The sequence below is a fragment of the Prionailurus viverrinus genome, chromosome B2, assembly GCF_022837055.1.
Source record: "Prionailurus viverrinus isolate Anna chromosome B2, UM_Priviv_1.0, whole genome shotgun sequence".
NCBI lineage: Eukaryota > Metazoa > Chordata > Mammalia > Carnivora > Felidae > Prionailurus > Prionailurus viverrinus.
The window spans coordinates 4200899-4216702 of NC_062565.1; the positions used below are offsets into that span (position 1 = coordinate 4200899).

At 48.2% G+C, this 15804-nt stretch overlaps 1 protein-coding gene across 2 annotated transcripts in view; it reads right to left on the reverse strand.

The window, feature by feature from the left end:
• The window catches only part of CARMIL1 (capping protein regulator and myosin 1 linker 1), a 310903-nt gene that overhangs the window by 176893 nt on the left and 118206 nt on the right, over positions 1-15804 (reverse strand). For both annotated transcript variants that reach the window (XM_047858089.1, XM_047858088.1), the window contains exons 4-5: positions 14096-14155; positions 3732-3853 (exon numbers count right to left, since the gene is read on the reverse strand). In XM_047858089.1, coding sequence (XP_047714045.1) covers positions 3732-3853; positions 14096-14155 — 182 coding nt within the window. The remainder of the gene's footprint in view (positions 1-3731; positions 3854-14095; positions 14156-15804) is intronic.

Sequence of the window (15804 nt, forward strand, 5' to 3'; positions counted from 1 at the left end):
TAACGCCTCCCACGTCCGCTGCGTCTCCAGACCCGGACCTTTCCTCCAAGCTCCGACCCCACGTATATAACCACCGATCTGATATCCCCACCTACACGTCCAAGACCTCAAGCTTAGCATGCTTACAGCAGAGCGGTCGGGGTGTTTTACCCCCAAAATAAAACTTGCCCCCGCACCTACCCTGGGCCCTCTCCACCTCACCGCAAAGGAGCACTGGTCACTAAATCCTTAATCCAGAAACCCTAGAGCCATCCTCGGTCCTCTCTTTCCTCACTGCCGTCACCCACACACCGAATCTATCAGCCAGTCCTGTGCCCACAATAAATCTTCTGTGTCCCATCCCCTATCCTTACCTCCAACATCACTGCCCTACCCCTGGCCACGGCCACCCTTCCCCTGGGTCACCGCCGGTGTCCCCACCTGCTCTTCCCCTTCCCACGCCATTCTGTCTCCAGCGGCACAATTTTCATAAACTACAAAGGGAACCATGTCCCATCCCTTCACGCACGCGACACCGGCTTCCTTGTGAGCTGCCGCTAAACTGCAGACTCTTTACTCTCTCCATAAAATGACCAGCGCCTACGTTTCCAGCCTGATCTCATACACCAGTCTCCATCCCTCCCGTCTGCACCCTCCTCTTCCACACCCCCCAGCCACAGCGCATCTCTCAGCGACGCCAATCCCGGTCCAGGCAGGTGCCGCAGCAGGAGCAGAGGCCCGAGAAGGAAACATTCCCCGCCCTCTTCAGACTCCTTCTTCTCCATGACGGTCTGTTCAAAGCATCATGGCCACAGGGAGGCCCTTGCAGACAGAATTTTATTCTTTGTGTTAGCCCTGCAGGGAGGATCAGTTGCAAGCATTCGGTCAAATTTATACTTACTTACTTCATTTATTTATTTCCCCTTCTCGGGGGGTCTGCTTCCCAGTGGAAATTCCATGTGGGTCGTGCACCCCAACACTTAGCACCCTGCCGTCGGGAGTAGAAACTCAACACTCACCGAGGGATGAGTGTGTAAAGAAACAATTATAACACAGCGAGACAGGTGCTAGTCTGGGAAGTGATTGCAAAGTTCTATGGAAACCTAAAGAAACTCTTTCAAGATCTGGGCTACATCTTTTGCAGCAGAAGCTTGTCTGGAAGAGCAGCCTGAATGAAAGCACTGAGAATATAAGAGGAGGGTGTGCTCAGGCGCAGGTGGATCACGGGGCCAGACGGCAGTGGGCTTCTAGGCCAGGCTCACAGCACAGACGCTACTGGGGTATGGAAGGGTACCTCTGGTGACGGCGCGGAAGGAAGACAAGGAAGAGGACTGGAGACAGAGACACTCTAGCCAGGACGATGTCACCGTGGCAAGCGAGACCCTCTGAACTCAGGCAGTGGACATGAGAAGACAGGCAAAGGCCCAGACCAGAAACTCCGCATGAAAAGGGTTTGGCAACTAATGAGACATGCAAGTTAGGGACAAAAGACTATTTAAATGACGAGGCCGCTGGGGCGCCGGGTGGCTCAGCCAGTTAAGCGTCTGACTTCGGCTCAGGTCATGATCTCACAGTTTGTGAGTTCGAGCCTCTGTCCCGACAGCTCAGACCTGGATCCTGCTTTGGATTCTGTGTGTGTGTGTGTGTGTGTGTGTGTGTGTGTGTGTGTGTGTCTGCCCCTCCCCCGATCTCTCTCACTCTCTCAAAAATAAAACATTAAAAAAAATTAAATGGTGAGGCCCCTAACTGAGATACACTACCAAATACAGGCAGGTTTTCAGGAAGAAACTTGCTACGTTTATGGGCTGCACCATGTGTGACGTCCTTGGGGACATCCTTGGGCCTTGGGCGGCTGGGGGACAGAAGGGAAGATGAGGGTGAGGTGGAGGCCATGGATTTAGAAACTAACACGCGTGTGGTGACGGCCTCTCCGGAAATGGAGCGCATCATTTAATCGTTGCCCAAACCTTTCAAGAAGTTGCTAAATGGCAGCAAAAAGTGAAAACGCTTTTCTTCTACGACGTTCTCTGGGAAGGAAAAATGGAAGAATCAAAAGCGAAAACAAAACTGCTAATTCCCTCAAAATTCCTAGGATATTAGGCAAATAAAACTGTGTTTTACAGAAAGCAGAGATTCTAAACATCGCTCGGAGGGTCAAAGCAGCCCTTGCTAAATAAACAAGGCTGTGCTTGACCACATCCTTCTTTCACGGGGCTCCTGGGGACGGAGAGCGAGGGCGTTCTCAGGAAGCTCGCGTACAAAGCCCCACGACCGAGTGCAGCTGAGGGGAAAGGGGCTGTAGTGACTGCTAAGGCACGATCGCCCCCAGAGAGTTCTCTGGGGGCCCGAAGGATGTTTCGCCTCTGGGTATTTCCCCGTCACCCCTACTCACGGCAATTCACTGCATCCCGCACCCCTGCCCGCCCGCGCCTCTCCTGCACGCACACAAGTGTGTGGCTGGACACCTGCAACAGCCTGGCTTTAACAGGCCTCCTACCCGGAAATTCCAGCCTGGCGGGAGTCGAGGGACAGCCCCCCGCTCACCACCTCCGTTCCCGTGACGATCGGCCAGCCAGAGAGCCAGAGGAGGGCAAGGAGGCGGACAGGAGGAGGCCCCAGGTGAACAGCCAGAGGGCACAGGGCCGGGTCCCCCAGGCCTGGGGGACCGAGGAAACGAGACAGTCCAGCGCAGAGCTGTCAGAAGAACCCAGCGGGTGTCGGAAAGTCAGAGGCGGACAGGAAGCCCCTGTCTCTCCCGAGCCACCTGCAGGCGCCCAAAAGGCTTGAAAGACACAAGGCTCGGTTCTCCTGCGTCGCGTCAATTTACAAGCAGAGCATCTGGGAGCGCGTCCCGTGAAGGGCAGGTCCCTGAAATTTCCCTCCCGCTCCCCGCCAGCAAGGTGCCCAGCGAACCATCCTAGACGTGTCCCCACGAGGCCTCCCGGCCTGCGCACAGAGCGAGCACCGGGAGGGGTATTTTCCAGAACTTCTGAACCAGCTCTTCCAGCTGGAAGGCATCTTCATTACGGGTTATCACTTTAGGGAGCTTTCCGGCACGAGGATCCTTCTGCCTTTTGACCTCAGCCGTTCCATCCTCCCTTCCAACACCCCACACGCTCCCTCAGGACAGACTCTGTCACCCGGGCGCATAACCCTGATGAAAAGCGCGTGAACAAAGAAACGTGAGGCTGTGCAGAGACGCAAGTATGTCACTAACTTCCCTGACGTGGGCTTCTGGAAACTAAGAGGAAAATGAAAAAGAGGCTAATTTTTGTTTCTTTTCTAAGTTTTGCCTTACTGATCAGGCAAAAAATAATAATAAATTAATTAATAAAACAAGGAAAATGAAGGCTCTCACACTCTTCGTTAATACTAGACTCAAGGCCTTTCTGCAAAGCACTCAGAACCCCCCCCCCAACCGTTGGGGTAAATCTCACTGACCCCGTTGGGGTAAATCTCAAGTTCTACGAGACAGGTTTCTGCTTTAGCCTCAGGAGCAGAGGTTAAAGGGTGGCCACACCCTCTGTCACCCAAGCTCTTGAAAGTAGGGAACCTTGGAGAACCTCAGACAAAACACAGCGGCTTGAGTTAGCGTCATGTCCGCCATTTAACGGCGAAGAGAAGAGGGATGCTGAGGGGAGGCCCCGAGGGCAGGGGCGACAGGGAGCCCCGCTGTCATTCCCGGCTCAGACAGGAGGTCCTCGCTCTCCCCCCACCCTCCACCCCACCCCTCCCGGCCCCGGGGAACTCACACTGGAGAGAGGCCAGGAAATATCCTCCGCAGGCAGGTGCCGATGTGAGCCAACACTTCGCTCACGTCGTCGGGCGACGCCATCCTCATGGAGATGCTGTGCTTGTCAGTCTCCACGACCATCTGCAAGAAGCGGGCGGACGCTGCTTAACACCGGGTCCCAGGCCGTGAGTCTGTAGCTTTAAACCAGATAAACCGCGTATTCCCACCGACATGTACCAGCCTCTTCGGAAGCGCTTCCCTAAAATAACACCCTCAGTGAAGACCCAAGGAAGTGCCTGGGTAGACGGTGGAAAGGTCCAGAAACATCCAGAAACTGAAGCACGTGTCTCTAAAGGCGAAACTACAGATGCAAACAGACCCCCGCCCCACACGCACACACGCGAGGGAGACGGGCCGTTCGCACTCGCACACAACTTCTCCTAAGTTTTGGTTTCGTCTTGAGACGCAGCCTTCCAAAGTCTGCTCCATCCCTACCGCCCAGTGTAAGGAAGTATGCCTCCGCCAGTGAGCAGGGGAGGGAAAGCTGATCGTTACCTCTTTTTCTTTTAAAACATTTTTTTTTAAATTTTTTAATGTTTCTTTATTTTTTCAACGTTTATTTATTTTGGGGACAGAGAGAGACAGAGCATGAACGGGGGAGGGGCCGAGAGAGAGGGAGACACAGAATCGGAAACAGGCTCCAGGCCCTGAGCCATCAGCCCAGAGCCCGACGCGGGGCTCGAACTCACGGACCACGAGATCGTGACCTGGCTGAAGTCGGACGCTTAACCGACTGCGCCACCCAGGCGCCCCAACATTTTTTAAAATTAGACCCCTTACGAGATGTTTAAATGAAATGCTAAAACCTTTTGCCTGGTAGCAAAAGAAAAATCAAACGCTTGGGAACATTTCAACTTTTTTTCGTTTTTTAATTTTTTTTTAACATTTACTTATTTTTGAGAGACAGGGAGAGACAGAGCAGGAGCAGGGGAGGGGCAGAGAGAGAGGGAGACACAGAATCCGAAACAGGCTCCAGGCTCTGAGCCGTCAGCACGGAGCCCGACGCGGGGCTCAAACCCACAAACTGTGAGATCATGACTTGAGCCGAAGTCGGACGCTTAACCGACTGAGCTATCCAGACATCCCAAACATTTCAACTTTTCTAAGAAGAGAGAATGTTGGAAAGGATTATGTGACGGGAACAAGGTAATCATGTTCGGGGTGAGGCAACGAATCATTCCAGTGAACTGCTGAGAGATGTCCAAAGCTTACACCAAAAATGTTGACGCTGAGGTCGTACAGCTAGGTAAATAAATATAAATCAACCTGAAAACATGGGCAGGTCGCAAAGAGCAACAGGTTGTTTATGGACATATTTCAGATAAAAAGAATCAACTTCAATCACTTTTTTAAAAATACCATTATCTTGGATCTCAAAAAAAAATTCATGTTAAACGCAATCCCTTTGGATCAAAATATCCTCACATATTTACTTCCTGCTGGTACTTACCTTGTGCAAAAATACGATGAGGGAACACTACACTTAATGTGCAACTAGCCCATGAGATTAACAAAGCAGTTTTCAGATTTGTTTGGGGCTGTCCTCAAATTAGCTAAATTAAAAGTAATCACGTGAGGGCACGTGGATGACTCAGCCGGTTGAGCGTCCAACTATTGATTTCGGCTCAGGTCAAGGTGAGATCGAGCCCCGCGTTTTGAGCGAGAGAAAGAGAGCATGAGTGGGGGAGGGACAGAGAGAGAGAAAGAGAGAATCCCAAGCAGCCTCTGTGCTCTCGCACAGAGCCCGATGCGGAGCTCGAACCCATGAACCGTAAGATCGTGACCTGAGCCGAAACCAGGAGTCAGACGCTTAACCAACTGAGCCACCCAGGCATCCCAAATAAATAAGCTTTTAAAAAAATAAAGGAAAAGTAGTGCAATTTGTGTGTCCAAATGCTGAGATCAAAGAGAAGGACTTAAGTGACCTGAGACCTTCAAATGTCACTTTTCCACAAGCTCCCCAGAGGAACCTGTCAATACGTACCGCCTCCGTGGCAGTGAGTTGGCTGCCCACATAAACAAACCAACCAACCAACCTTTTTTATCCTAATTTTCATGCATCGGTCTTCTAGAAGGTGACCCAAGGAAGATTTCTCCCCAAAAGGGCGGCCAGCTTTGCTGTCCCCGCCGGGCACTTATTGTTCGGCCCCAGGATACCTCAAGGAAGCATCTGAAACAAACTGCTTTGTGCAGTTAGGCTCAGATGTCCCACGTGCACGTATCTGTGCGTACCCGTGGTTTACAAAGCCAGACACCCTGGGACGCAGCCACGGGGTCCACGCTCTGCAGCCCACCCCCAACACCCCACCACCGTGGGTAATGAGATTTTCCACAACAAGGCGTTTCTGCTTTCTCCCCATCTAGTGCAGCCATTCAGTGCACACTTCGGGGGTGAGCAATCAATAATTAGCGTCTTCTAACTCCGCTTACTCTTAACGCCTAATCATCCTTAATTGCACGGGACTGAACAGAATGACAGGGAAGAAAAGAAGGTGACAGGTCTGGAGGGGAAGAAAGGAGGCCTTCACATCCACCCCGATATAAAAGCTGTGCACGGCCCTGCATAATAGGTCGCCACCTTTGGATCATATAAAGACTGACACAGAGGGACAGAGGTGATGCTAACACAGCCAATCGTTTCACCAGGACAAAGGACTCCCTTTCAGATACCTCTGTCCCTCCGATTTCGGCTGCGGAAAAAAAAAAATCAAGCCTTTGAAACAGTTCTGGCTTAGATACCCAGCAGGACATAATCCACGACCTCCAATGTATGTTTAAGATAATAATGTAACTGCTAGTATCTTACTTGGGAGAAGTTTCCAACCCCACCCACCTCCTTTTTTTAAGTAGAACAACCTGGATAAATCTGAAGCACTTTTTTTTTTTTGAGGGAGGGAGGGAGTGGGGGGGAGAGAGAGAGAGAGAAAGCGCACAGGGGAGGGGCAGAGAGAGAGGGGGGCACAGAGGATCTGAAGCAGGCTCCACGCTGGCAGCACAGAGCCTGATACGGGGCTCGAACTCATGAATTGCGAGATCATGACCTGAGCCAGAGCCAGAAGCTTAACTGACTGTGCCACCCAGACGCCCCGACCTCAAGCACTTTTTCATAAAAGCCAGCCAATGAATCTGTGAAGAGTTCTTCGTTCTTCTAACAGAAACAGCCATGAGTGGTTTGCCAAAATCATCCTATGACACAGCAAACAATTAACTTTACAATTTTTTAAAAATCCTAAGTGTTTCAGTCGTACAACAACTAGTCCCCAAATTCCATACCTATGAAGCTACCTAACTGCGGGTCTCAATGTATTGACCACGAACAGAAAACAGAATTTCAACAAAACTTAAACACAGAGAAAGTGCTCCGGCAACGAGATGGGGAAAACGGGATAAAAGTCTCACATATTTTCACAAAGGCCAGGAAGAGAACAGCAAATGTCACATTTCAGTCCCCCAGTAACACGCACTCCCCCTGTAACACGCGCTCTGCCTCACTCACACACGATGAAATGTGAACGTCCGGGCATTTAATCTGAATTGACAAACTATAACTAAATAATGATAAAAAGCTAACCAATCCCGGGGCGCCTGGGTGGCTCAGTCGGTTAAGCGTCCGACTTCGGCCCGGGTCAAGATCTCGCGGTCCGTGAGTTCGAGCCCCGCGTCGGGCTCTGGGCTGATGGCTCAGAGCCTGGAGCCTGCTTCCGATTCTGTGTCTCCCTCTCTCTCTCTGCCCCTCCCCTGTTCATGCTCTGTCTCTCTCTGTCTCAAAAATAAATAAACGTTAAAAAAAAATGTTGTTTTTTTTTTTTTTTTTTTTAATTTTTTTTCAACGTTTATTTATTTTTGGGACAGAGAGAGACAGAGCATGAACGGGGGAGGGGTAGAGAGAGAGGGAGACACAGAATCGGAAACAGGCTCCAGGCTCCGAGCCATCAGCCCAGAGCCCGACACGGGGCTCGAACTCCCGGACCGCGAGATCGTGACCTGGCTGAAGTCGGACGCTTAACCGACTGCGCCACCCAGGCGCCCCAAAAAAAATGTTTTTAAAAAGCTAACCAATCCCAAAGAACGTTAAAAAGAATGGAAAAAAAAAAGAGAAAAAAGAAAAGCTCATCCTAACCCAGGGTACAGTGTGAGTGCCACATCCAGTTGTAAAACCTACGGTTTTTACATTACAGAGCACTAGAGAAACCAGACGTTGAGGTTCCTGAGGTGACACAGGGTACATCTTTCATCCTCTGCGACACAAGGCAATCAAATGTCCACCCCTGATACCCTGAGTCCCAATAGTCGTGTGTGCGTGCGTGTGTGTGTGTGTGTGCGCGTGTGTGTGCATAAGCATGTGCATAAGTGTGTGCATGTGTGCATAAGTGTGTGCATAAGTGTGTGCGTGTGTGTGCATAAGCGTGTGCATAAGCGTGTGCGTGTGCGCATAAGTGTGCCTGTGTGTGCATAAGTGTGTGCATGTGTGCATAAGCGTGTGCATGTGTGTGCACAAGTGTGTGCACATGTGTGCATAAGTGTGTGCCTAAGTGCATAAGTGTGTGCATAAGTGTGTGAATGCACGTGTATGTGTGCATGTGTACGTTAAGTGTGTGCATATGTGTATACATGCATAAGTGTGTGCGGGCACACTGCATAAGCGTGTGCACACGTGTGTGCATGCACAAGTGTGTGAGTACACATGTGCGCGTGTGAGTGTACATGTGGGCACATGTGCGTGCACATGGATACGGGTGCGTGTGTGCATGTGCGTGCATGCATGTGTACACAGAGGAGTGTGACAGGGAGAGAGGTAATGCTGGAGGCATCAGTATTTACATCTCAAAAGAACCACAGAAATTTCCGAAAGCTGAGATTCTGAGGACCGGCAAGCATCATGAGCCCCTCGGTTCCGCTATGCCGTCGTCTGCAAGGCCCACACGGAACGGGAGCTAGGCGGCAGGGCTCCTCCGCTGGCACTCGCAGTGACAATGGCTCCACAGGCCCGAGGTGACCACTGTCTACTCCGTGCCTCTTTGAATGCCAGACACACTGGAGGGAAGCGACTTCCTGCGTCCCCAGGCCAGACCAGTGCTGGCAGCTGCACAGGGAAATCGGCCTTGCTGTATCCACATCCTTTCTCATAATTAAGTCCCACAGTCACATCATACTCTGAATATGACCTTGGCATTAACATTTTAGTTAATGCCCTTCTGCTCCCATCAGAACCCCGACACCATAAACATAAACATCCCTGAATTAGGACCGTCAGGAAGGCCCTGCTTATGTCATCATTCGTGAGCAATCGTTCACTCCTGCATATGGCTGCCATTTGGGCAAACATATGGTGCTGTAACTCTTCCCAACTCCAGTTTCTAGAGAACGCTAAACACACAGGATAACACGCTGCTCTCAGATGAACCATGGAAAAGTTCCAAGGATTTGTATGTAATCTCGATCAACGTAAAGTGACAATTCTGACCCTTTTTTCTAGGAGTTGTTGTCAATAACTACACACACATGCGTGGGCGCACGCAAACACGCATGCATTTTCTTTATAGTTTTAAAAACTAAAGCAAAAAGTAGAATGAAGGAAACAATAAAGATCAGAGTAGGCATCGATGAAACAGGAAACAAAATCAATAGAGAAAGTCAACAAAACCGAAAGCAAGTTCTTTGAGAAGATCTATAGAATTGATAAACCTCTAGCCAGGGAGCCAGGGGTCAGAAGGGAGGGAGGAGAATCAAACGGTCACCAGGAACGATATTCCACGATATTCCACGGACACTGACAGCATAACTAAGGGGATACCACGAACAGACAACGGAGATGAAATGGATACATTTCTTAGAAGAGTCAAACCACCACAGCTCCCTTAAGAAGAAACATATGAATGCATCTGTATCTATTAAAGAAACAGAATTTGTAGTTAAAAAAACTTCCCCAAGGAAAAAACTCCAGGCTCGGATAACATCACTGGTACTTTCAGCCAAACATTTAAAGAGTTGGTTATTCTCGATTTTTCTAAAAGTCCAAAGAGAAGGGACTAGTTCTGAGTCCATGATCACTCTAATACAGAAAGCAGACAAAAACTTGGTTTTAAAAAGAGAAAACTACAGTCACTGTCATTAACATAGATGCAAAGATTCCTTGCGAAATTTTCATAAATAGAACCCATCAAAATACAAAGTGGATAATACACCATAACCAAGTAGGGTTAATCCCAGGAATGAAAGGTTGAATGAATATCCGGAAAATCAATCAATATAATTCACCACATAAACAAACTAAAAAGAAAAAGAAAAACACAATCATAGAGAAAAAAACATTTTTTTTGACAAAACACAAGATTAATTTCTGATAAAAACCCTCGGCCACCTCGGGGTCACCTGGGTGGCTCCGTTAAGCCATCCGACTTCAGCCGGAGTCATGATCTCGCAGTCCGTGGGTTCGAGCCCCTCGTCGGGCTCCGTGATGACAGCTCGGAGCCTGGAGTCTGCTTCTGATTCTGTGTCTCCCTCTCTCTGTCCCTCCCTCACACACTCTGCATCTGTCTGTCTCTCTCTCAAAAATAAATAAACATTAAAAAAAAACTTGAAAAAAAAAGGGAAAAGAAAGTCTCAGCCACCTTGGAACAGAAGAGAAACTTCTCAACCAGAAAAAGGGCATCTATGAAAAACCTACAGCTAACATCACACTTAGTGGAAGAAGGACACTTTCCCTCCAAGGTTGGGAAGAGAACAAGGATGTCTGATCCCAGCACTCGTGCTCAGCACTGATCTGGACGTATCAGCGGGGCCAGTTAGCAGGGGCCGAGATTTTATTTTACCCCGCCTGGAACCCAGTAAGTTAGCCTGCTGATATTTGGTGAACATCAGCAGGAGACAGGAGACCTCTGGGTGAGACAGAAGTGACTTTCTTATTCACGGCATAGCACACGGCGTGAGTCCCACGTGCGCACAGATTCTCCCTGACCCCAAAGCCCCACAGGGCAACACAGAGGGCTCAGGGAGATGCCCACACACACACAGCGATGCTTACAGGGAAGGAACCTCTGAACTTGGGTAACCTACACTTCTCAGAGTGAACAGTAAGCAAGCCTGCTGTTTGTCCATAAGGGAAACATGCCACCATGTCACACAGGTGCTTGCAGGGGACACAGTCCTGAGAAGCAGCCCGGGTGGAGAGCAAGTCACAGCTACGAATCCCCGGCGTACCCAGCAAGACAGGCAGGAGCGCAAGAGACCCACAAGGAAGGTCTCCCAACAGCAGTAAGGCAAGAAAAAGAAAGAAAAGGCATCGATACTTCAAGAGGAAGAAGCGAAATTGTCTTTATTCTCAAACAACACCATCATCTATGGGGAAAATGATCAAACCCATTTTTAAAAGCTACTAGAATGGAGGTGCCTGGGTGGCTCAGTCGGTTAAGCATCCGACTCTTGATCTCAGCTCAGGTCTTGATCTCAGGGACGTGAGTCCAAAGCCCCACACTGGGCTCTGTGCTGGGCATAGAGCCTACTTAAAAAAACCCAAAGCTACTAGAGCCAACAGGTGAGTGCAAAAAGGTGGCAGGACAGAAGATCGTGGTATGTCTATACACTGGCAAGAAGCAATTAGGAACCAGAATTTAAAACAATATTGGGGCGCCTGGGTGGCGCAGTCGGTTAAGCGTCCGACTTCAGCCAGGTCACAATCTCGCGGTCCGGGAGTTCGAGCCCCATGTCAGGCTCTGGGCTGATGGCTCAGAGCCTGGAGCCTGTTTCCGATTCTGTGTCTCCCTGTCTCTCTGCCCCTCCCCCGTTCATGCTCTGTCTCTCTCTGTCCCAAAAATAAATAAACGTTGAAAAAAAAAATTTTTTTTAAATAAAAAAAAATAAAACAATACTATTTATAATAGCATCAAAAAATACAAAATACTTGCGAATAAATCTGACAAAAGATGTGTAAGACCTGTAACACTGAAATGTACGTAAAACACTGTTGATGGAAATTAAAGATGACCTAAATACGTGTAGCAATACATAGTTTTCTTGGGTCAGGGACTCCGTACTGTTAAGATGTCAATTCTCCCCAACTTGATTATAATATCAATCAACATCTCAGCAGCTTTTTCTGTAGAAAGTGAGCTGAGTCTCAAATTCACAGGGAATTGCAAAGGACCCAGAATCACTACACAACTTTGATAAAGAAGAACCATCTTGGAGGACTGACACCCTCTGAGCGAGTCTTACTATAAAGCTATAGTAATCAAGACCGTGTGGCAGTGGCACAAAGACAGACCAACAGACCAGAGGGGTGGGATTCAGAGTCCAGAAACAGACCAACACTTACATGAACAACAAAAGTGAAAGCCAGTTCAGTGCAGAAATAACGGTCTTTCAGACAAGCGAATATCCTACAGGTAGGATGAAAGAAAGGAAAGAAGGAAGGAAGGAAGGAAGGAAGGAAGGGAGGAAGGGAGGAAGGAAGGAAGGAGAAAGGAAGGAAGAAAGGGGAAAGAAAGAAAGAAAGAAAGAAAGAAAGAAAGAAAGAAAGAAAGAAAGAGAAAGAAAGAAGGAAAGAAAGAAAGAAAAGAAGGAAAGAAAGAAAGAAAGAAGAAAGAAAGAGAAAAAAAGAAAAAGAAAGCAAGAAGGAAAGAAAGAAAAGAAGAAAGGAAAGAAAGAAAGAGAAAAAAGAAAAAGAAAGCAGGAAAGAAAGAAAGAAAGAAAGAAAGAAAGAAAGAAAGAAAGAAAGAAAGAGGAAGAAAGAAAGGTCGGTCTATATGTTGCTTTATATACAGAAACTATCTCAAAGTGGACCATAGACCTAAATGTATAACATAAAGCTATAACACTTCCAAAAAACATGGAACATTCTGTGACCTCGGTTTGAGCAAAGACTTATTCAATGACACCAGCACAATCCATAAAAGAGAATACTGGCAAATTGGGCATCATCAAAATTCAAAACTTGTGCCCTTTGAAAAGTACTGCAAAGAAAATGAAACGCCAGGGCTCAGACTAAGAAAAAATATGTATAAATCAGGTATCTGATAAGGGATGTGTATTCAGAATGCAGAAAAGGAATCTTCATCAGAAAACAAACAACTCAATTCTAAAAGATGGCCAAACATTTAAACGGACACTGGGACAGGGAGACGGATGATGGGCAAACAGGCAGATCAAAAGATGTTCAGTATCTGTAGGCGTTAGAAAAACGTAAGTTAAAACTACGATCGGAAAGCACCACATACTTTCCGGAATGGCGAAAATGAAACACACGGGCCGTGTCAGGGCCAGGAGGGGGTGGAGGGGCTGGAAGCCCCGCACTCTGTCGGTGACACTGTCAAATGGTGCAGCCACCTTGGGAAACAGTTCAGCAGCTTCTTAGAAAGGGAAACGGGCGCCCAGCCTCCAGTTCGGCCGCCCTGTTCCTAAGTACCCACCCGGAGGAAAGGAAAAGCCTACGCCCAATCAGAGCTGTACGCATAGGGGTTCGTGGCAGCTTGACTTGGCCAACGACGTCAACAACCCAACTGTCCGTCACCGGGAGAACGGGGACAGGGCCGCAATACAGCCACACAACGGAACACGCTGCAACAATACGAAGGAAGTACGGAGACACGCAACAAAGTATAATCCATCCCCAAATAATTATACAGGCAGAGAGAAGGTGGTCAATGAAGAGTACACACACTAGGATGCCATTCAGACAAAGTGTTAGAAAATGCGAACTCTTCTCCGGCGGCAAGGGGCAGGCGCCCGCAGACGGGTGGGGGGCGGGGGGCAGGAGTGAGTGTTTACGGGGGGAGGGTACGAGGAGCCCACGGGGTGAGGACTAAGTCGGCTGTCTTGATTGTGGTTAACGGGTTCCTGGGTACGCATACGTCAGAACTTACCAAATCGTACACTTCAGTTCCCTGCTTATTACTTATTACAGCGCGACAAAGCTATTTTTTAAAATCTACATTTTATTAGGACCCCAAGAATTCCTAGATCGCTATATTCCCAGAAAGACCTCAGACAGTGCCATATAAGAGCTGTGGGATTTTACTAAACCGTGTCGTACAGAATCTCTAAGGAACAGTACTCTGACGTTTCACATAAAAGCTAATTAGTTCTTCTCAGACCGAGTTACGGAGAAAGCGTTTTCTTTACCAGAACAAAATCCCAGACCCTCCCCACACGGCCCCCTGTGCGATCTCTCGTTCAGAAACTTCCATTTTCCCCCGTCTTGTTTTTCTACATCATCTCAAGAGAATCTCAACACCGGAACCAAAACAGGGGGTTCCCGGTTTCGGGAACTCGAGACAGGTCACCGCCGTGCAGTCACGGCGACCAGGGAGCCGTTGTGGCACTCACCTGAGCGGGCCTGCCGCAGCTGACACCATGAATCTCCAAGTAGCTGAAGGTTAACTCGAGCTGCAATTGAAATAAAGACCCGTAATGAATGAGGGGTGCAAAACCTATAATTCAAGGTAAAAATGCTCCAATTAGAAAGTCCAAGAACAAAACAAGGCACTGGACATCTTGTGAAGGCAGGCTGGTTTCAGATCTCCATTTATGAATTAACATGACCTTGGGGCACCTGGGTGGCTCAATGAGCGAAGCGTCCGACTCTCGGTTTCAGCTCAGGTCATGATCTCACAGCTCATGGGATCAAGCCCCACGTCGGGCTCTGTGCTGACAGTGCAGAGCCTGCTTGGGATTCTTTCTCTCTCTTTCTATCCCTGCCTTCCCTCACTCGTGGTCTCTCTCTTACTCTCTCAAAATAAATAAACTTAAAAAAAAACAAACAAAAAAAGATATGACCTTGATTTATCCTAATTCAGAGTAAGTATTGGTCACTTTACTGAAAGGCTGAAAGGAAGGTCCAAGTCTGACTTTAAATTTCATCCAGGGACAAAATCAAGGGGAAGTTCTCACACTTGCACTCCAGCATTTCTTCACTGAGAAATGAACGTATAAAGCGAGCCATCTAAACATACACTTTTCTCCTAGTTCAAAATTTTGCCTCAGAAAGTCCCATCGAGATAAAGACAATGTTGGTTTTCTTTTCCTTCTAAACCCTTTCCCCTCTGGGTTATACTCCCTCTACCGTCTCTCATAGAAATTCATATTTTGAACGGACTTAGAAAAACACAGTATGTAGGAATTTTAAACCATGGTTCAATGAAACACACAGAGTTGAGTCAACATCTACGTCTCTCTGTGCGCAGATAAACAATGATTTATTTCCTTCCCAAGTAACAGGTGACCCTTTCTCTCTTCTCCCGTAATCAGCATTTCTTTTTTCTTCAATATATCTCCAGTCCCACATTTTTCCTATTTTTCCTGAACAACAGGAAAAATCTCTCCCCCCGTTTTGCAGCCTTCCATCTGACTACAGCAGCCGCACGGCACCCGATGACAGGACTGCATTAGATCCGTTTGCTTGACCTCTTCCCCTTAAAACCAGAAATGCCAGGGGGGAAGCATCCACCCATAACCAAGCCCACAAGACCCTGAGTTCTGCCCCCCTGGTGCCGTACTGTACCTTATTGCATCTGGCAGGATGAACCTGAGAACACAGAACCCCTGAATCTCCCGTTAAATCTCTTGATGTACGGTGTTGAGGACCAGAGGTAGAAAAGGTATTCTTTCATTATTCACTCAGTCAACCAACAGACGTGAATGGAAGACCTGCTATGTGCCAGGATTGGAACTGGAAAGAGGAACGAGACATTTCTCTTGTCCTCCAAGAGTCAAATGTGGCATTGGAGGCACATTTTAAACATTCTATTCAGAGGGCACCTGGGTGGCTCAGTCAGTTGAGCATCCAAGTCAATTTCAGCTCAGGTCATGATCTCGTGGTTCGTGAGATCGAGCCCTGAGTTGGGCTCCGTGCTGACAGCATGGAGCCTGCTTAAGATTCTCTCTCCCTCTCTCTCTCTGTTGCACATGTGTGCACCTACACTTCCCCTCCCTAAAATACCTACATACACACGTTCTATTCCAGTACAAGTCTTCTTACCTATAATTATCAGGATCGATACTTGGTTGGGTTTTGAAAAGTCATTTCAAGCAGGGAA